The sequence below is a fragment of the Natrix helvetica genome, assembly GCF_964273705.1.
Source record: "Natrix helvetica genome assembly, chromosome: 3".
Classification (NCBI taxonomy): Eukaryota; Metazoa; Chordata; class Lepidosauria; order Squamata; family Natricidae; genus Natrix; species Natrix helvetica.
In genome coordinates, this window is record NC_138549.1 from 40,618,445 (window position 1) to 40,641,190 (window position 22,746).

Consider the following 22,746-nt stretch of genomic DNA (forward strand, 5'->3'; position numbering starts at 1 on the left):
AGCATTATCAGCAGTTTATCTGACTTGACACAAGCGTATCAGGAGTGGGTTGCTCCCGGCATTGTTGCCGGTTTGCTTCGTGCGCACTTTGCTTCGTGCGCATGCGCAGTTGACTAAATGGTTCTGCACATACACAGAACATGAAAAAAATTACAAAAAAAACATGCTGGCAATGGCAGCGCCAACCAGGGAACCAGTTCGGGAGCGTGGCCAGCCTGGGTCGCTGCCGGTTCTGCGACCAAGGCCAAAATACCACTACCACTTCGCCTGAACTGCTGTGAACCGGTAGCAATCCACCTCTGAAGCATATGCACATTATAGCCATTTTGTAAAAATATCCATAGCGTTATCTAAATGTATCTCCCATCCCAAGACAATTGCTTATTCCCAATATAGGTGTCCTGTTGAGAGGCAATCAGATGTAATACGTATATTGAATCAAACCAAGCTCTGATTTTCTTGGGTGAAAAATTTTCACAAAGTTTTAAAAGGTGTGAAATTCTGAAAGCTTTGAAAGGAGCCAGAAGCATTTTCATGTGCTTAAAACAATCCAACACCCAACCCTTTATGTGTGCCTTCAAACTTCTATAATATTGAATATTGTACCATCATAAGGTTATCCGGTACTTTTTCAATAATTTGTATGTTGCTGTCAGAAGGAAGAGTCAGAGCCCAAGGGTGCTTTTTTTAAGAAGCAGCTGGACTTTCTGGTTTTTCTTTGCAGATGTTTCACTTCTCATCCAAGAAGCTTCTTCAGCTCTGATTGGATGGTGAAGAATTGAAGTCAGAGCTGAAGAAGCTTCTTGGATGAGAAGCGAAATGTCTTCAAAGAAAAACCAGAAAGTCCAGTTGCCTCTTGAAAAAGCACTTTTGGGACAACCATGACCTGGATGACTGAGAATCTCCGTAGAAGAGTCAGGACCGTTCCTGCTACACTCCCAGAAGCTAATTCTGAGATATAGAAGTGGTTTAAGGAAGAGCCAATCATGAGGTTTGCTAGTAGTTGAAATGTATCCTAACATTTTATTCAATGTTACATTCATGCTGCTGCTTCAAATCAAATATTCAGACACATTTCAAAATATAACAACTCCTGGCAACAGTATTGTTACTTTTTTTTATCTTAAAAGGATTAATTTGTTAATCTAAACCCGTGGTTCCCAAACTTTTTCAGTCCACCGCCCCCTTGGTGCTACAAACTGATCCTCAGTGCCCCCCACCCAGTGGTGGAATTTACATTTTTTTACGACCGGTTCTGTGGGCATGGCTTGGTGGGTGTGGCTGGGGGAGCCATGTGACTGGGCGACAGAAGGAAGATAGTAACAATAAAATTCAAAACTCTTAACAATTAATTGCACATTTATTCAAAATCCAATTTAAAAACCTTTGTAGTTAATGTTAATTCAACAGAATTGTTGAACATGATCCAGTGATAACCAGGTTTTCAAAGTCTGATAGTCATTTATTAAGAACCTTAGTAACTAGTAACATAGTAAACTTAGTAACATTTAGTAACTACTTCACTGTTCAGTAAATTCTTAATGTGATGGATGGGCTTGATAAAGTGATACCAGTTTCCCAATGTCTGGTTTCAAGTCACTTAGCAGGAGTCTCAAATCACCACGTTGAGTAATCTGGAGTCAATTTCTTTGCTTGGAGAGAAGTTGGATGACCACACTGAAGCCACGTTCCACCAAATATGATGTTGGAAATGCAACAAGGAGCTTCTTAACCACTGTCCATAGTGCAGGATAGTGATCAGAAATCTCTTTCTGTAACCAAAACTCTTGGTACGATTTCTTGAACTTTGGCTTCAGCTCAATGTCACCAACATTTCCTTGAATTATTTGATGAGATTATTGCATGGTACCTAGGGATTCCCAATATGGAAAGTGAGAATGGGAACATTTTAACAGATCTATATGTTTTGGGTTACAATTTTCACTAAAGAACCATGGGGACGGAAAGGGAAATATAGACAATGTAGTCCAATCCCCTTCCTCAACAGTTGGAAGCAAAGAATAACTCTAGCAAAATGTAGCCTTTTACCTCTTTGGGGAATCATTTTCTTTTTTTTTAATTATTATTATTATTATGTTTTTATTTTATTTTTCCCAATACAACTCATGCAGAGGGTCATCCACAACTACATTACATTTTCCATACTCATATTTGTGATTCCTTATAACTTCTTTAAGCTAAACATTTTTAGTATAAATCAACGCGTTGACATATACCAGGGGTGTCCAAACTTGGCAACTTTAAGACTTGTGGACTTCAACTCCCAGAATTCCCCAGCCAGAGCTGGCTGGGGAATTCTGGGAGTTGAAGTCCACAAGTCTTAAAGTTGCCAAGTTTGGACACCCCTGACATATACTGTATGTATGCCATTGACATAATTAACACCTTATGTATTGAATGCAAGTATATCAAGTATGGGTTAAACATGAATTGAAAAAAAAACCAATTCAAATGTATAAGCTGTGAATTTATTATATAATAATACATTATAAATAAATAAAAACTAAATTATAAATAAATAAAAATAAATAATAATAAATGAAAAGTGATCACTTTTTGTAATCTTCTGACAAGCAAATCAATAGGGAAGCCAGATTCACGTTAACAACTGGGTAACTAACTTATCAACCACAGCGATTCCCTTAACGATGGCAAGAAAGATTGCAAAATGGGGCAAAACTCACTTAACAAATATTTCACTGAGCAACAGAAGTTTTGGTCTCAATTGGGGTTGCAAGTTGAGGACTACCTGTATTACAGAAATTAAAGGGCCACAAAGACTAAGTGAGAACAACAGATGTTAATAACAATGGAGCACACCTCCCAGGACTGATGTCATTACAAGGCCTTGAAAAACTTCCAGAAAATCAACAGGGATAGAGCCAGCCACACTTTGGAGGGGGGGATGGGAGAGGAGAATGATCTGTTAGATAGGCACCATAGCAGAGAAGATCTGCCTTCTGGGGCTGGCCAAATATAGCTCTCTAGCAAATGGGACCAGTAGTATGTTTCTTTTCTGCTGGTTCTAAACCAATGGTGGGTTTCAAATTTTTTAGAACCTCTTATGTAGGTGTGGCCTGCTTTGTGGGAGTGGCTTGCCAGCCATGTGACTGAGTGGGAGTGGCTTGGCAGTCATGTGACTGGGTGGGCATGGCCAACTTGTAAAATGTGGTGAAACTCACTTAACAATGCTCTTGTTTAGCAACAAAAATGTTGGCTCAGACACTCTGGCATTTGAAGCACTCAAGTCTTAAAGCTGTCAAGTTACAAGACCCTTGCACTCCTAATCCTTTAGAAAAAAACCCCCAGGGGTGTTCAGATTTTACAGCTTTAAGACTTGTGGACTTCAACTCCCAGAATTCCTCCTCTCGCTCTTCATCTTGATGATGTGCGGACGGGCGGGGGGAGGGAGCTGGAACCAGTTCTAAACGGCACTGTAGATTTGTGGAACCTCTTCTATAGAAGAGGTTAGAACTGGCAGGAACCCACCCCTTTTCTAAACCTATGAATAGTATATTTAGATGGAATAAATATTGAGCCTGTGAAGAAAGTCTTCTCTTATATTCTTTTCCAGAGGCAAGTGAAAACAAAGATAAAATAATTTCCAGAAGTGGAATGTTTGTGAGCAAATTGGTAATAATAAGAGACAAGGACTTTGCAAACAAGACTAGTCACCACATAACTGAATTCTGAGCTGCCCTTAGTTAAATGTTCAATGGCAACTGTGCAACATCTGTAGAATGAAAAATGTTCAAGATGGATACAGAATAACTACCTATTTGCCACTCCCAGTTTTGGAACTTTTACCTTGTTCACCTAAGAACTAGAAAGTTGTATGATCTATTTTCCCTTAGCTGATTAATCAATCTGATGAACAGAAACACTGGCTTCATTCTTCATTTTAAACTGACAGGTCTATTTAAATCCCTAAAGACTGGCATTAGGCCTTTATATTTCTTGCTTTTAAGAAGAATAGCCCATCTGTTGCCCGCTTAGTTTTTTAGGCATTATTAGTAAGGCAGGCATTTTGCTGGGAATATTTATGCAGATAAACAGGTGGACTTCAGGTCAGACTCCCCAAATTAAATTATTGGTATTACACCTCTTTCGGGGCAAATGTAAACAAAAAATGTGAAGCAACTTATAGGAGAATAAAGCAAGGTGTTGTTTACCTCTGTTTGCCTACGTCATTTCTACATCAATTCTAGAGAAAGAAATTTAAGTAAAATGAGCCACCACTCCCAACATTAAAACATTATTGGTGAATGTGAACAATTATAGTTCTATCTCATTTTTAATTAATAATCATTAATCATTTATACAAAACACTGTGTGCAGAATTTGTAATGTGCTCACTCAATTTAGTTATAGGAACATATAATCCTCTTCTATTTTGATGTAAGATTCTAGTAAATCTTTTTAGCTGATTATCTCTATATCCACAAGAGGCAGCTGCTATTTAAATTTCATGTCCTTTTCTATCTGATTTTAATCAACGATGCAGTTTATATTTCAATATTACAACAAAATTTTTGATTTGTACTAAGTCTGATTTCTACTGATAACTTGCAGAATAAAATAAATATTTCATTGCCTTTCCATCTCATCCTTCTTCTCCTCCTCCTCCCATATCTTGCCTGCCCTCTCCTCCCCCCTCTCTTATTTTACAACTCATATCTCTCTTTTTATATTACCTGTATACTGTATGCCAGTTGGCCTAATTACTGATCAAACAACCAAGTTATCTCTGTTAGTCTTAGTAGATTTTTAAAATGTAAACTAAAATATTTACAACATATTGCTATGGAACAAAATTGCATGTAATTGAATGATTCTAACTCCTAGTCCTTCGTAGCTTATAAAACAAAGAAACAATTTTTTTCTAACTTATAATCTTGCAAATGTGAAGGTCTTCAAACTTTAAAGCATGATTTATCCAGGCTCAATAGAATAAAACACAATTAGTTGGAGACATAAAAAAACTAACCGACAAATAGACAACCATATATTAAATTAAAAACTACAGCCTTACTTACAATCAGAGTAAGCCTACTGAATGCAACATATGTCAGGATAAGCCTGTCTCATTTAAAAATTCAATTTAAGTTTAAATTCTTTAAGCATGATTATGTTTAAATCCACCATTATGTGTTTAAGATGACTCAGTATTTTCTTCTAACTCTTGTCCTATGAGATTTCCAAGTACTCTATTTTAATTGGATAACTAAATCTAGGTTGTTAGGAGAGCAGCCTACATGGGCACATTTGTGGAAGACACAGGACATACATGATCAATGGTATGAGGACAATTCAGCTGGACCACCCAGGTAGAACAGGCTTATTTAAAGGAAGAGCATGAAAGGATTTCTCTTGTTTTTCTCAGAAGAAGAATGAGCTCTGCGAAAGAACTCAACTATCCTCACCTCCTAATTCAGTACCAGAATGGATTTCTAGTATCTAAGGTAAGGTAAGGTTAAGTTAAAACAAATAATGTATTTAAGAACCTAAATTAATCTATTAATGTTCAAAATAGTCATTTAAGAAAAGGCACAGAATTGATGATTTGATGATGCAATCAATGAAAACATAATACCCATGAGATTTTTTCTCCCTCACTAATGTAATGGCTTTGATTTTAATTGAACAATTATTTATGGAATGTAGAAATGGATATCACTTGAAGAAATACCAGCATCAACATAATTGAAATCCATGAATTAAGAAAATCCATAATTTCTGATGAAGATGATAGGGAGGGAGGAAGGGGGAGAGAGAGAGTGATGATGATAGATAGATAGATAGATAGATAGATAGATAGATAGATAGATAGATAGATAGATGATAGATAGATAGATGATAGATAGATGATAGATAGATAGATGATAGATAGATAGATAGATAGATAGATAGATAGATAGATGATAGATAGATAGATAGATAGATAGATAGATAGATGATAGATAGATAGATAGATAGATAGATAGATAGATAGATAGATAGATAGATAGAATAATTGAATAACTGCAGTTGAAAGTGAAGCAAATAGTAAATATCTTCCAGAACTGTATTAATATAAAGAGTTTTGATTCTTGGATTAAGAACACCAAGTTCTTAGCTATCTGTAAAAAGGACCACATATTTTTCCACAACTTTTCTTATTTATTTACATGTAGAAAATAGAATTACTTAGTGCTCAACAGTTTGTGCCCTTGTCTTACACAGGGAAGTAGACAGGGGAAAAGGAAGGAAGTGCATAATGTGAATGCTAACTTGATATACTTTTACAAAACATTGAAAAAACCTGACCATTTTAGACATATGCTTTTCTAAAGTTCTGCAGTCCAGTATCTTTATTTTTTTTAAATCATTTTGTAATACGTGTATAATAAAAGAAAATATTGGCATACATCTAGCTGATCATCTCAGTGCTCTATTTCAAGAAAGAAAGAAAAATATTCCCCAGTGTGGAAAAAAATCATATTTTGTTTGCAGTGGTGGTTTTAATATACTAAGATTTCTTTTTTAATGGCCTATAACAATGTGACAAAAGAAGCTTGGGCTCCATAGGGAAATCCCATTTGCCATTATCATTAAATGTAGTTTAAGATCTAATTGATGGTCTGACATATTTTGCTGCTTTGAATTTAATTATCCTTCCTCCTCCTGCCTTATGGATTTAATCATTGCTTGCAAGCAGTATGTCCCTGTTTCACATTCATGCTGTTATTTCTTCTTTTTCCCCACTTTGAGGTGATGTTTACTGCCTGTGAGTTGGGTGTGTTTGATGTGTTGCAAGAATCAGAAGAAAAGCTGTCATCCAAAGCCATCGCAGAACGTCTGGGGAGCAGCCTCCATGGAATGGAGAGACTGCTGGATGCCTGTGTGGGTTTGAAGCTCTTAGAAGTAGAAGTGAGCAAAGAAGGAGGTAACACAGCTAGGCTGAAGGTGTTCTAGAGAACATGTGCAAACTATCACCATTCAATAATTCAACAGGTTCCATTGTCTGCAGTGGGAATCTTAGATGCCCTATTAAAAATCATTCCTCATTCTGTGACAACAATAAGCAACAATAAGCACCTGAGGATAGAACAAGAAGCAATGGGTGGAAACTAATCAAGGAGAGAAGCAACTTAGAACTGAAGAGAAACTTCCTGACAGTTAGAACAATTAATCAGTGGAACAGCTTGCCTCCAGAAGTTGTGAATGCCCCAACACTGGAAGTCTTTAAGAAGATGTTGGATAGCCATTTGTCTGAAATGGTATAGGGTTTCCTGCCTAGGCAGGGGTTGGACTAGAAGATCTCCAAGGTCCCTTCCAACTCTGCTATTGTATTGTATTGTATGAATAATCCACTGGCTTCCCAAGGTGGTATTCATGGGATATTCATAGGAAAAGAAAGTCATTTATGGAAAGGAGGTAGCCTTCAAAAACACAGTATGTGCTGGGTTAAGGAGTCTCCATGTTCTCTAGCTTTCTCCTGTTTGTGATGGTGCATTTGGTCATTTGCAATTTTCAGTACAGATGATCCATGTTTAGCAATTACTTGTTCAGTAACTAATTCACCTTCATTTGTGTTCGGTAACCATTCAGATTTACAATGATGCTGAACAAGTGGTAGCTACAACTGGACTTTGTTCTGACAGCCATCACAGTTTCCCTGTGGTCACATGATCACGATCTATTCAGTCAGTACCTGACTCATGATTATGACACTTCAGCAAGCTATGGTCACATTATGCAAATGCAATGGGTAAGTCAACAGGAAGTTGCAATTGTAAGGTCCTCACTTAGCAATGGCAAATGGGGCTGCTGGAATGGGTCTATGGCAATTCGCTACAGCCAACTCACCATGGGCAACTCGCTGCAGGGCAAGTCACTGTGGGCCAAGAGTTACACTGATGTCAAAGAAATGGTGGAATAGAATCAAAAAAGAAAGGGTGAAATGGAGGCTCAGAATGAAATGTGAATGGCAAAAATTAAAATAATTTTTATTTTTTAAAATAATTAAATAGAATTGTTAAATTCTATTGTCTTGCAATGAGTTGGCTGTGGCGAGTTTGCCTGCTGTGAGTTGGCTGTGACAAGTTGCCCATTCCCTCTGGAACTGCCATCACTAAGTGGTATGGTCACATGATTTTTTTCAACTTACAGCTGCATTGCTTAACAATGGGGGTTCTTTTCCCAATTAATATAGATAAATGAGAATTACCAATATGTCACTAATCACTGAATTTCTCCCTACAGAAATGTCTAGAGAATATAAGTGAGACAATATCTACATTCATTAAAAAGAGAGATGAAATCGAGACTATTTCTCTTAATGTTTAATAAAAGCAAAAATCAGGGTTTGTTAAATATCAAATTACTGGTCAGTTTAAAAAAATACTTGTCATAAACCAAAGTGAGCTGATATACTCTTCCTGCTGAGAAATGTGAAAAGTCTATTTTGCTTCTTTTTAGAGTTACTTTGGGTCCTGTTCTATCATGCACCTTGCAGCCGTTTTAGAGATCCATGTGCAACTCATAACTGCCCATAATTTCTCATTGTCAGATATAATTATACAATCAAAATGCTCAAGCAAGAAACCCTTAATCAGAGCCATCATAAATACAGCTACTTAATGAATATATAAACCTGTTTATTTGATCCAAAGCAGACCCTGTTGAGAGAATGCAATAAAAAAAAAATCTGAAACAGAATTGTGTGATTACATTACTCTTGCAGTTAAAATGATATTTTTTCCCCATTATTTTCTTTCTAGCTTTTTATTGCAACACAGAAATCTCTGAACAGTTTCTCACAAAATCAAGTCCAAAGTCTCAGTATCATACCTGCATGTATTACTCGAAAACAATTTATCCTTGCTGGCAGTACTTGACAGAGGCTGTAAGGTGAGATGTACAATGTGAAATCTTATGCAGTCAAAACTCCATTAAAAAAAAACCACAGATCCTACCTACTTGTATAAGTATTTTCTTCAGAAAAAATAAGATTGAATGAATCTGGTTACTGCTGTTTCCAAAGGAGAAAACACTGTAGTATTAATTGTTAACACAGGACAGCTACCCCAAAGGCGCTTTTTCAAATGGCAATTGGACTTTGTTTTCCTTGAAGACATGTCACTTCTCCTCCAAGAAGCTTCTTCAAGGAAAAACAAATACCAGTTGCCTTTTGAAAAAATGCACCTTTGGGACAACCAGAACCGGGATGACTGAGAATCTTCATAGGAAGGACTGCTATAGAATTATGATAGGCTACTTCTTTCTGTTCAATACTATACATGCAAAATGGGGGGAACTAGCATATTCTTAACAGCTTAGAAGAGAAACTTAATAATGGTGCAAGGAAACCCCAGTTTAGACCAGTTAAGATTACTGGTCTTAAAAACAGAATTTGCAGAGAAAATCTTAATTAAGACAATTGACTATGAGGGTCTGGCACATAAGCGTATGTTGTTAATGTTGGAAAAAAATAAGATCAAGCTTTTTTAGTTAATGGGAAATAAATGGCTTTACTGACATCAGTGCCTTTGTTTTGTTTTGTTTTTGTTTTAACAGAAATGAGATAAAGGTTATTTTGAAGGATCACAATTTCAATATGGAGAAAAGGGAGGGAGGGAGGGAGGGAGGGAGGGAGGGAGAGAGAGAGAGAGAGAGAGAGAGATGGAGGGAGAGAGACTTAATAGGAAAGCATAGAAACAAATATTCCACAGATTTTTTAAAATCAAAAATAAAATCACAATAACTTTTATGAAATATAACATGAGAATGTTTGCTTTATTTTAATTTTATATAAAATTTGCATTTATCTTTAAAAAGATACAGAATAGCATGGTTTGAACACTCTTGAGCTACATTGTATATAGTATATATGTATGTGTTTATGAAAAGATGGACCATTTCTGGAATATGTTAGGCTTGATAATATATTTTTGCACCTGCACATTTTGTCACCCTAGAGTCAGAGAGAGTAATAGCTTTCAGAAAACAGCACAGATGCAGACTTCAGATTTCATCACTGTAAAGTTCAGTGCCTGGCCACAAATTGCTTATCTAACACTCTTATATATTTGAGCTTTGATGCGTGTAAATGTAATGCACACAATTCATAACTTGAGTTATTTGAAGGCCAAAGGTACATTTGTATGATTGTGGGATTTTTTCAAGTTAAGCTCTTCCTTAACATATTTTGCTCGCTTATAGTCCCATCTGTGTATGACATGGTCTGCTAGATTTAATGGGCCTCGTTCCCATATGTGTTTGTTTGAGACTATACACTTGGGTTTTAATTAACTGTGGGACAGGGAAATGTATTACGTGCAATATTAGAAGGATTTAAAGAATCCTTGAAATGTTTCTTAACAATAGTTCCTTATACGAATATAGTAGCAGTGTTAGTTGCTATACATGATTAATAGTTAATCTGTCTGAATTTGATCCAGTGGTGTACAGAATTGTGTCCACATATGCACTGTAGAAAACAATGTGAGCAACTGTTGATGGAGTAGAATAAAAACTAAGATTGTGCCTATTTTCCCCACAACTCCTGAACAGATGACTGACAGAAGTAGCTCTTACTGTTGAATCCCAGAGAAAGATTCTTTATTTGTACCTGCTTCAGTGAGTGATGGGAGAATTCCCTTTGGCTTAATTAAGAATAAAGTTGGTAGTTGTCAACATTATTTTTCAGCAGTCATGTGGAAAAGGCACCTGTTTTTCTAAGAGCTTTCTTCTGCCTTAAACAAAAAAATTAGCACAACTTATGGTTCTGTGTGTAGGAGCCTCACCTTATTTTCGCTTGGGAACAATATTTCCCAGCAATATCTAAATCAGGTTATTCAACCAGTTTGAGATTTCAGAATGAATATATGTTTGCATCTGTGCCTGAAGGAGCAGGGAAAGAAAATATATCTGTGTCCAAAATGCGACATGCTTCCAGAGAAACATATGAGGGTTCATATGAACAACAGATAAGGCCTTAGCTCAGAAGAAGCAGCAATATCCCACTGCAAGTATATGGCCCCCAATGTAGTTTCCATACTGACACACATCATTGATTGTCAAGTGATGTGACTCTGAAAATTTCTATGGGTAATAATGGAAAACCCTCCACAAACACTTGCATACAATCCATTGTCTTCAAGCAATGGTATGTTTTTAAAATTCCTGGCACAGCATTCAGCACGATTTTTTTCTGAAGGTCAATAGAACTACGTAATTTTAACTGACTCTTGAAAAGTTGCCAGACATCCAAAGAGGTTGTTTTCCTCCCCAAGGGAAGGCAAGAACCAGTACGAGAGAGCATTTGGCATCTCATCGAAAGCTGTTTTTGAAGCTCTGTACAGGTAAAGCTCCAAACAATAATATTAAAAGGAAAACTGCAGATATTACCTGTGATAAAATGTATTTTAAATCCCATTGTTAATTTAAAATCCCCTTGTATTGTTTATTTCTTGTTTATTCAAATGCTGTTCTTTTTATGGAAAATAAGGCTGTTGTTAAGATCCATTAAAATATCAGATATACAACATAGCCAACAAATTAGTTTATAGTGTGTTTGTACAGCTTTTATAAAGCAAATATCCATAGCTGTAGTGTCTTTTTAAGAAAAAATCCCGCATTTGAGGAGAATCTACTCCTTCATTGGTCAGAAGAATCAATTCATACAAATTCTTCCATCTGAAAAAGGATGTGCAGAAAACTCAACACATCTATCCAATTGTTAATCTGAGACGTTTCTCCATTGATTATTGAAGCATATCCAAGCCTTTAATTAGAAGGACGGTATTAAAATAATCAGTTCATGCACGTTATAATATTTGCTCTTGTTCTGTAACGCTAATGCTTTTGTGATCTTTACTATCTAGATCAGAAGACGAAATGCTGAAATTCATGTATGGATTGAATGCAATTTGGAGCCTATGTGGCAGAGATGTTATAGCCGCATTTGATCTCTCCCCTTTCACTATGATTTGTGATCTTGGTGGTAAATTCCTTAATAATGTTTGCCTCCTGATTAAAAATACAGACAATACAATATTTAGCCCTTTGCTCTTTTTTTGGGGTGGGGGGAGGAACAGCTTTATCTTTTAGGTATATGATAGACTTAATAAACATAGTAAAAAGTGGTTGCTGACTTTATAGTTTGGCTGTAAGCAGTGATATATTAACCATTAAACAGACTAAGCATATGCTTAGGGCACCAGGCCCAAGGGGGCACCACAAAGTTGACAAAGAAAAAACCCCAATGAAGTATAGTATGTACAATGTATATATGTATGTAACCCAATGTATAGTATGTACAAAGTAAGGGGGGTACCAAGATTTGTCATCACTTAGGGCACCAGTGAGCCTTAATCCGCCACTGGCTGTAAATTCTGCGTTGCAAGCAATGAAATATTCAACATAAACTAAGTCTTTCTGATACAGCTTTTTCCTGTAAAAGAGCAAATTAGTATTTAATGATGTTCTGTTTTATGGTACACCATCTTCTCTCAGGTAGACAGAATACTGACCACCTTTTACATCATTTATTACATTATCTTAAATTCAAAACAATAAAAGCAATTGCAATTCTGTCTCTAAAATATAAAACAAACACACAATTCACACATAAAATCTTCACACTGAAATAATGCTTCCAATCATGTATAACTTATTGCTCTTCTGCTGATAGGAGTTGCTGCATCCAAGATAAAAAATAAGTATTTGAGACAAATGTTTGTTATGTATGGTTGAAAACTTATTTCATTTTCTTTCAAAAGGAGGTGCTGGGGCTTTGGCCCAGGAATGTGTTTCACTATATCCAGATTGTACAGTCACTATTTTTGACCTTCCTAAAGTAATCCAAACAGCCAAGAAGCATTTTGTACCTCTAGAGAAACATCGGATCAATTTTTATGAAGGTTGGTATAGTTGTTTTGGAGAAAGAGGAAAGGCATTTCTTACTAAATACTTTCTTTCTTCTCTATAGAATAAGGTCAGGAGATTTATGAATGCATTGCCTTCTGAATTGTCCTCCTGATGGCCATGAGTCAGGTATCAGAGCCATAGGTGGAAATGACTGCTTCTTATTCCCTTGTGCCCCTCATACAGGGCCATGAAGGAAATTTGAGAGCAGCTTATTCCTTTCTAGGTTCACTGAGTCCATTCTCTTTACTTCCAGGAAGTACAAATCATCTCCTTTCTCTGCAGAGAAACAACATGAGGTATTTCCTCAATGGAGTCAGGAGTTAGACCCAGGGAAGAGCCTTTCCCTCAGTCACATAGATTGAATGTGACATTTTATGATGATGTGGGAATGACTTTGGGAGATGGGAGAAAAACGGTTGCCTAGGCAACGGGTCTTTCTCTTGTCTCCCAAGGTCATTATCACATACCATCACCCATTCGGATTCAAGGCTCCTTGATGCTCTAGAAAGTACTTTAAAAAGTGAACCTTTTACATTCTTAGTCTCAATTTCACTTTAATTCAGTAAATGTATTTGAATTTACTGAATGTTCTGAATACATAAATATCTAAAAATTACCATTATTCTTTCTGAACATTAAAATTTAGACAATGGGCATTTGCTTCTAAAGCCAAATAGAGATAATTCAACTTTGGGAATCACAGAGGCTTTACTTTAGCTTGACACTTCTTCCACAGAGAAAATTGTTATTTCAGATAAGCAAGACAGATGTTCCAATTAGTTACATTCTAGCCTGTGTGTGTATGTGTGTGTGTGTTTGTGTGTGTGTGTGTGTGTGCGTGTGTCTGTGTACCAAAGTAGTCATAGAATGGATCCCACTTGATAAGAAGCATCCACGAAAGAAACCTTAAACAAGATGGATTGGTGACATCAGCAAGTATTGCTGGCCTAAACAGCAAAAGAAAGCTCAGGACTGCATGATTTGGAAACATGCAAAAAAAAAAAAACCTTCATCCTGCAAATCAATATTCACTAATGAGTTTTTTTCCCTTCAATTTTTTTAACAGGGGATTTTTTTAAAGATCCTCTTCCAGAAGCTGAATTGTATATTTTAGCAAGGATCCTCCATGACTGGTCAGATGAGACGTGTGTGCAACTTCTCGCAAAAGTGCAAAAATCTTGCAAAACTGGTATGTACATGATAAGAACCTGACTATGTATTATACACTTACACATTGTATTTTTTTATACACATTCGAGTGTGTCAAAAACATTTCTATGACACTGTTTCATGTATGGCATTTCCCAGTCCTTAAATATCTTCACACGTAGAATAAACTGTTGCAGAAAATTTGTTCCAAACAGTTATAAACCTGTAATGAGAGAAGACAATACTGGACGTGATTTTTTTTTTTTAATATTCCAATCAGGTGGTGGCGTTTTACTAATTGAAACTGTTCTGAATGAGGACAAACATGGCCCATTGGAAAGCCAGCTCTATTCGCTAAATATGCTCGTTCACACAGAAGGAAAAGAAAGGTCACCAGCAGAATATAGCAAGCTCCTCACAGCAAGTGGTTTCAAGGAGATCGAAATTAAGAAATCTGGAAAACTCTATGACGCCATTTTAGGAAGAAAATGATGCTTTCTTTTGCCTTATTATAAATGCAAACCAAGTGAGATAATATACTTGGTCTCAATTGTGAAAACACAATTGGTTTTAATGAAACACAATTGATCTAAATCCCATTACAGAGCATAAATTATAGCATTAATAACAGTCTAAAAATATAACATTTTTCACTATTGATGGGCTTAATGAACAGTGTAAATAAGCATGGAGAGATACCTGTTCAGGCATTTTTTTTCTTTTAAATAGGTTTTGCAAAAGAAATTATGCATATTTCAGCTATTTCCTGAAGTTATTAATATCATGTAATGTTAGAGTTTCCTTCATACGATGATGGTGAAAGATAATTATGGAATATTAAGTTTAGTTGGAAAAACTGCACAGAGCCCTTAAGCCACAGCAACAGAACTTCAGAAACAAAAAGTGGAATCCTAAGACCAAAAAATGCTAAATGAAATATCTTTCCCCCTTTTTAGACTAGCCCAGTTCTGAAATAATGGTGTGTGAGATTCATTTTATGTAAGGTAAGAAACTTGGTAATAAAATGTAAAATTAACAATACTTTGAGTCTGGGGATTAATTCGATTAATTCAATATATTTACTGTATATTCAGAACTCCCCAAAAAAACCATCCCACCCTGCTTTAGTTTCTATTTGGTAACAATGTCTCTCAGTGTAACACAACTTTACTAGACTTGTGATGTCTATAAATCTATGATATCAATTTTATAGAATACAATTCCCTTCTTCAATTGGTTGAAACATTGGAATCAATCATCAGAATCGAGGTGGAATGGACTTTGGAAGTCTTCTAGTCCAACCCTTTGCCTACATTTCAGACAGGTGGCTGTACAGTCTTTTCTTTAAAATCCCCAGTGATGAAGCACCCTCAACTTCTGAAAGCAAACTGCTCCACTGGTTAATTGTCTTGTTAGGAAGTTTCTCCTTAATTCCAGGTTGCTTTTCTGCTTGATTAGTTTCCATCCATTGTTTCTTGTCTTGACTTCTGGTCCTTTGGAAAATAAGTTGACCCGCTCTCTTCTTTGTGGCAGCCGGCCCCTCAAATACTGGAATACTGTCCCTACTTTTCTCTAGAGTGGCCATACCCAATAAGGGGAGGGTTGCTGCCGACATTGCTGCTAGTTTTTTGCTCACTTCACTTGCGCGCTCGCCAAACTCGTGTTCCACGTGCCTGAGCATTTGCACCTAAAAAGGTCTGTGCATGCACAAAACATTAAAAAAGGGAAAAAAACATTTCGGCAATGAAAATTGTTCTGTGCATGTGCGGAACTGAAAATCAAAATGGCGCCGCCGTAGGAGAACTGGTTTGGGGGCATGGCAGACCTGAGTCACTGTCGGTTCCAGCGACCCAGGCCACCAAGTTACTACCGGTTCTGCCGAACTGGGCTGAACCAGTAGGAACCTACCCCTGTACCCAATTCTTGCAACCATTCTTCATATGTTTTTGTCTCCAGGCAAATCATCTTAGTTGCTCTTCTTTGCTCTTTTTCTAAAGTCTCAATATCTGTTTTGCAATGTGATAACCAAAACTGGATGTAATATTCCATGCGTACTCTTACTAAGCCTTTACAAAGCGGTACTAATACTTCATATGATTTTGATTCTATGCCTCTCTTCGTACAACTGTTTGTATTAGCTTTTTTGGCGGCGGCTGCATACTGCTGGCTCTTGTTTAAGTGATTGTCCACTAGGACTCCAAGTTCCCACTCACAGTTTCTCTTTTTGAGCCAGATTGTGCTTAATATGTACTTGTACCTTTAGTTTTCCTTGCCTAGGTGTAAAACTTTGCACATTAAATTTCATGTTGTTGGGTAGGGCCCAGTGTTCAAGTCTGTCAATCTTTTTGAGTTTTTCTTCTAGGGTGTTGATTATTCCTTCCAGATTAGTATGATCTGCAAATTTGATGAGTTCCTCTTCTGTTACCTCATCTAAATCATTTATGAAGATATTGAAGAGTACTGGGCCTAAGACAGAACCTTGTGGTACCCCACTGCTTCCTTCCTTCCATGTAGATGTAGTAGCATTAATAGCTACATGTTGAATATGGTTTGTCAGCCAGTTACAAATCTGGTGGTGATGCTGTCTATTTCACCATTTTCTAGTTTACAGGAAGTAGGTTGTGGTCTATTTGTAAAATGCCTTGCTGAAGTCTAACTATACTATGTCCACAGCATTTCGCTGGTCTAATAAATTAATTTTCTTCGTCCTGAATTTCTTTGTCCTGAACGATTAGGAGGAATTTATTTTTGTCTGCATGTATGATCATACACAGAGTCATATAAAGAGAGAAATGGCTAGCAGAAAGGTATAAAATAATATGCGGGCAAGAGTGCCTAATCATTGAGGCAGTAGGATTTGATTCTTCTATTAATGAGAGTTTTACAGAACAGATGTTATCTTGGCCCTTAGATGGTGCTGTTATACTATACTTCAACCCTTGATGGCTGCTAGTTCCAGCAATATGCTCCTCTATTAATGTTGTAGAATTCCACAGGTTGAAGTCAAGTTATTCAGATGCAAAGCAGATGGTGGAATCTACCAGCTTCTTGATGTTGCAGTGAAAATATTCCATTACTGTAAAATATTTTCTTGTGTGTATGAAATGTCATCCCATAAATATTAAAAAATCATTCTGTTTAAGCCGGACAATTATTTTTTTCAGGTTACAATTTTAATCATGTAACAATTTTTCCATCCATATTTTGCATATTAAATAACTTGGGTTACTTTATTTGATGTGGAGGATTATCTATAATCTTCTGGATCTACTGCAACATGAACATTGCTTACCTTTGCTTTTGTCTGGGATATCATTAAATGCTCCCTCTCCGTCATCATTAGCAAAATGATAAAGACTTTTTTTTAAAAAAAATATCTGAACAACTTGAATTAAGCTACTTGTCAAACATTAAACCCTACTCATAAATAAGATTTACTGTGGAAATCTTTTTAAAAGACTGTCATGTCTTCAGCTCAGCAATGGCTCTTTTAGATTTGACCATTACGTGGGCCTCAAACAATTCCTCCTTCAAACTTGTTTTAAGTTGAATCCAATTTGGGTTGGTTACCAGTACCAAAAGTTTAATCTTCCAAGCTTTCGGGCTGGTGCTGGGGCCCATCCTCAGGAAACTTCTTTCTAATTAGAAAGTGTCTTAAGCTGATTCCATAAAGGGCATGTTGGAGTCAGACAGCATTCGGATCAAATGAATGAATAAATAGATATTGCTTCATAATTCAATTACAGTCATCCACTGAATTCTGATGTGATTATATGATTGGAAATAGTATGTTCAGGAAATTTACTTAAAATGATAGTCCGCAATGAAAAGAAATAAGATACTGCGTAATGGTTCAAGAAAATTCTGATCAAGAATAAGATAGAGATAAAATTCCAAGGGCCAGAAATATGTTAACGCCTCAGATAAATTGGAAACTGCAGAGTGTGAAATCTAAGATTCAAAATGAAAAGCCTCCGGCATTATTTTTACCTTGCACAGCACATTTTTTCATGCCAGGAGTCTCAAATCAAAAGATATTTGGCGACTGTTCAAAATCTGTGCAATCTATTTTCCTGCAGTTCTTTAAGAAAGTATCGTAAGTTATGCAACTCTATTTCCATTCAATTCCAACAATTGTATTGTAGAGCACTACAACTGATGCGTTTTCTGAAAAATGATAAATAGGTGCCAGCTTGTCTTTCAAAAGAAAGGGTTGCAATTGTCTGTAGGAAGTTTGTAGTTTCAGGTCTCATGAATGCCAGTAATCTTTTGAATTTATCCTTCTTACAACAATTTGATATAAATCACTGTAACTTGTTAGTATCTGAAGCCCATTTATCTAGGTAATCTAAGAGTATCGTTATAAAGAAGAAATCCAACAGTTGAATATTTTCTGTCCAAATCTTCTCTAGAATTCTAAGAACAAGGTCTAATTGCTAACTTGGAACATAGAACATATAACATCAGAGTTGGAAATGACCTTGGAGGTCTTCTAGTCCAACCCCTGCCTTTTCATTTCAGACAGGAAGCTGCCCAGTCAATAAAACATGCAAAAGTATCTGAAGTAGTATTTGTAGATGATCAGCCACTATGTATTATACATTGTTTACTTCTATGGGACAGTGTTCACAGAAATATATACATTAAGGATATTCAATTAAAACACTGATCTGTAAGTATATTGAAAATGTGGCAACCGTTACTATATGCCAGCAGGAATTATTCAGGATAGGGTATTTCAGCATTAGAATTCTCAATATTTGTATTACTTTTTTATATTGTAAAATTTTATTGGTTTTTACAAATGTTTTGAGGAAAAGGGTAAATAGGTATAGAAAATTTTGACAACTACATCATGTGGAAGGTAGAAATCCCCCCAAATCTCATAACTTTTACAAAAAAGAAAAAGAAAACATCAAAATTTGAATAAACATTGGCAGCTTTTTGTTGTTACATTCAATCATCAATATATTCAATCATAATAATAATAATAATAATAATAATAATAATAATAATAATAATAATAATAATAATAATAATAATAATAATAATATATTTATTTCTTAGCCGCGCCCTCTCCCGAAGGACTCGGGGCGGCGTACAACAAAACATTCGAAATAAATATGCAAACAAAACAAACATATAACAAGGTACACTAAAACATACATACATATATATAAGGAGGAGATCGATTAATAAAAACAATTAAAATACTGTATTTAAAACCCCTAGAAATTAAATGTAATTAAAAAAAAAAAAAAAACCCAGTTAAAAACCCGTCAGGAGCGATATGGTTAAATCAAAGTTGAGCCAGGCCAGCTGCTTGGAATAGGTGGGTCTTAAGCTTAATACGGAAGGAGCGGAGGTCAGAGGTATTCCTAATATCCGGAGGGAGGTCATTCCACAGGGCTGGGCCCGCCACAGAGAAGGCTCTACTCCTAGGCGCCGCCCCACGACATTGTCTAGCGGACGGCACCTGGAGGAGCCCCTCTCTGTGCGAGCGAATTGGTCGCAGGGATGTATGGGGCAGAATACGATCCCGCAAGTAACTAGGTCCTAAGCCATGGAGCGCTTTAAAGATAGTTATCAAAACCTTGAAACGCACCCGATAGGCCACAGGAAGCCAGTGCAGCTCGCGCAGGAGCGGTGTCACGTGGGAGTACCTAGTACTCCCCATAATTACCCGCGCGGCTGCGTTCTGGACCAACTGCAGCCTCCGGGTGCATTTCAAGGGAAGCCCCATGTAGAGAGCGTTACAGTAGTCCAAGCGAGACGTCACCAGCGCATGAGTGACTGTGCGCAAGGCATCCCGGTCCAGTAGGGGGCGCAATTGGCGCACCAGGCGAACCTGGTGGAACGCCCCCCTTGCCACGGCTGTCACATGGTCATCCATGGACAGCCGGGCATCTAGGAGGACGCCCAAATTGCGCGCCCGCTCCACGGGGGCAAGATGGATGCCCCCAATGGCCAATGATGGAATTAATTGGCTGAACCGGGGGGCTGGTACCCACAGCCACTCCGTCTTGGAAGGGTTGAGCTTGAGTCGGTTGTCATCCATCCAGATCCGTACGGCTTCCACACACCGGGACATCACTTCGATGGCCTCGTTGGGGTGGTTCGGGGTGGAAAAGTACAGCTGAGTATCATCAGCGTACAGATGGTATCCCACCCCGAAACCACGGATGATCTCACCCAGCGGCTTCATATATGTGTTGAACAGGAGTGGCGAGAGGACCGACCCCTGTGGCACCCCACAAGTAAGGGGGCGTAGGGTCGACCTCTCTTCTCCTGTCAACACACGCTGCGTCCGGTCAGAAAGGTAGGAGCCGAACCACCGCAAAACGGTGCCCCGGACCCCCAGCCCCTCCAGCCGGCGCAGCAGGATACCATGGTCGATGGTATCAAAAGCCGCCGAGAGGTCTAATAGGACCAGGATAGAGGAACAACCTCTATCTCTGGCCCTCCAGAGATCATCCACCAACGCGACCAAGGCCGTCTCCGTGCTGTGACCGGGGCGGAAGCCGGACTGGCGCGGGTCTAGATAATCATTTTCCTCCAGATGTCGTGGGAACTGGTAGGCCACCACACTCTCTACAACCTTCGCCAAAAAGGGAAGGTTGGAGACAGGACGATAATTAGCCAGCTCCAAAGGGTCCAGGGAAGGCTTCTTGAGCAAGGGTCTCACCACCGCCTCTTTCAAGGCGGCCGGGAGAGACCCCTCTCCCAACGAAGCATTCACTAGGCCCAGGAGCCAGTCTCGTGTAACCTCCCAGGATGCCAGTACAAGCCAGGAGGGACACGGGTCCAATAAACATGTGGTGGGTCGCAGTCGTCCACGCAATCTGTCCAAATCCTCGATGGCAACCGAGTCAAACTCCTCCCAGATGGAAACCTCAAGACTCGCCATGGGCGTCTCCACTGGATCACTGACAGGAACCCAGTCTCTCCGGATTTGAGCGATTTTATCCTGCAGATATTTACCAAATTCCTCTGCCCTGCCCTGTAGAGGGGCCTCCCGCGGCCTCTGAAACAAGAGGGAGCGGGACACCCGAAACAGGGCGGCAGGGCGGTTCTCCGCGGATGCAATGAGAGTGGCACAGTATTGACGTTTGGCCATTCTCAATGCCACAAGGTACGTCCTTAAATGGGCTCGTACCTGTGTTCGATCAAATTCGGAGCGAGAGGATCTCCAACGACTCTCTAGACGTCTCTTGCGGCATTTCATCACCCTCAGCTCCTCGGTAAACCAAGGGGCCAGGGTGGATCGTTGTCGCCGGAGAGGCCGCAAAGGCGCCATCCGGTTCAAGGCCCCGGTAGTTGCATTATTCCACGCGACCACCAGGTCCCCTACCCGGGGGCGGGTCAAGGTTACAGGAGGTGGCCCAAGCTCCCTCTGGAACCTATCAGGTTCCATCAGGCGCCTGGGGCGGAACCATCTGGAACTTTCTTGTTCCGCCTCCCCGCGGCGGGAGGTAGCACCAGGGAAGTCAAGACGAAGGAGTGAGTGGTCTGACCATGACAGGGGAGTGATGGTTAAGTCACCTCCTCCCAGATCACTCAGCCACTGGCCAGAGACAAAAACAAGGTCCAGAGTGTGACCTCCCTCGTGTGTTGGGCCCTGAATCATTTGAGTCAGGTCCATGGCTGTCATGGAAGCCATGAACTCCCGAGCCCCCTCTGATGCTTCTCCCACCGACGGCAGGTTAAAATCCCCCATCACTAAAAGTTTGGGGGTCTCAACCGCCACCGATGCGATCAGCTCAAGGAGTTCAGGCAGGGCCGCTGATGTATAGCGAGGAGCCAGGTATACTATCAGCAGGCCCAACTGTCTCCCAGGCCCCCATTTCACAACAAGGGCTTCACATCCGGACGTCTGTGGCACAGTAGACTCCCTCGGCTCTAGATCCTCCCGAATAATTGCTGCCACCCCACCGCCCCTTCCCTGGGCCCGGGGCTGGTGAAATGCTCGGTATCCTGGTGGGCACATTTCCACTAGGGGACGACCTCCCTCGTGGCCCAACCAGGTCTCCGTTATTCCCGCGAGGTCCGGCTCCCCCTCTAAAATTAGATCGTGAATGAGGGGGGCCTTGTTAACAACGGACCTCGCATTGCATAACAACAGCCTTAGGCCCTGGGTCTGTGACTCTTGACCACCTAGAACGCGGGGGTTGGTACAAGCGACCGGGTGTAACCAGCAACCACGGTCTCCCAACCGACTGTAAGTTCTTAAATTGTCCTCGTATCTGCCCCTCCCTGCGACTGTTGGAATTAAAGAGCCCTGTATAGGAATGATGTCCTCCCCCTCCTCCTCCCTTCCGCCCCTTCTGCTCGCGACCACACCTGGGGGCCCGGCTCTCACATCGCTCCTGATCTGAGACCCACCCGCCCCACAACCCCTGAAACCCCCCCCCTACAAATATTTAAAAAACAACTAACTAAAAACCCCCTGAGTCTCCGCTTCCTCCACCTCTCGGGATTAATAAATCCGTCATCAAGGTGGGCCCTCGAAAGGGCGGAGGGCCACACCTGCGAGTGGGGGGACTCTCGCAGTAGGATAAGGTCAGACCTTGAATACATAAAACGTTAAAAAGTTCACCGTCGGGGCTTGGGGTCTGCGCTGAAGATGTCATAATCCAATAAAAATTTGAAGAACACAATCGCAGC

At 39.2% G+C, this 22,746-nt stretch overlaps 1 protein-coding gene across 1 annotated transcript; it reads left to right on the top strand.

Annotated features, from left to right (window-relative positions):
- Window positions 1–5,363: 5,363 nt before the first annotated feature.
- Window positions 5,364–15,039, top strand: ASMT (acetylserotonin O-methyltransferase). The gene is made up of 8 exons (XM_081949381.1): window positions 5,364–5,483; window positions 6,772–6,946; window positions 8,784–8,913; window positions 11,298–11,366; window positions 11,889–12,007; window positions 12,786–12,926; window positions 14,000–14,122; window positions 14,363–15,039. The coding sequence occupies exons 1-8, from the start codon at window positions 5,412–5,414 to the stop codon at window positions 14,572–14,574; spliced, it is 1,041 nt and encodes a 346-aa protein (XP_081805507.1). The 5' UTR covers window positions 5,364–5,411; the 3' UTR covers window positions 14,575–15,039.
- Window positions 15,040–22,746: the final 7,707 nt, after the last annotated feature.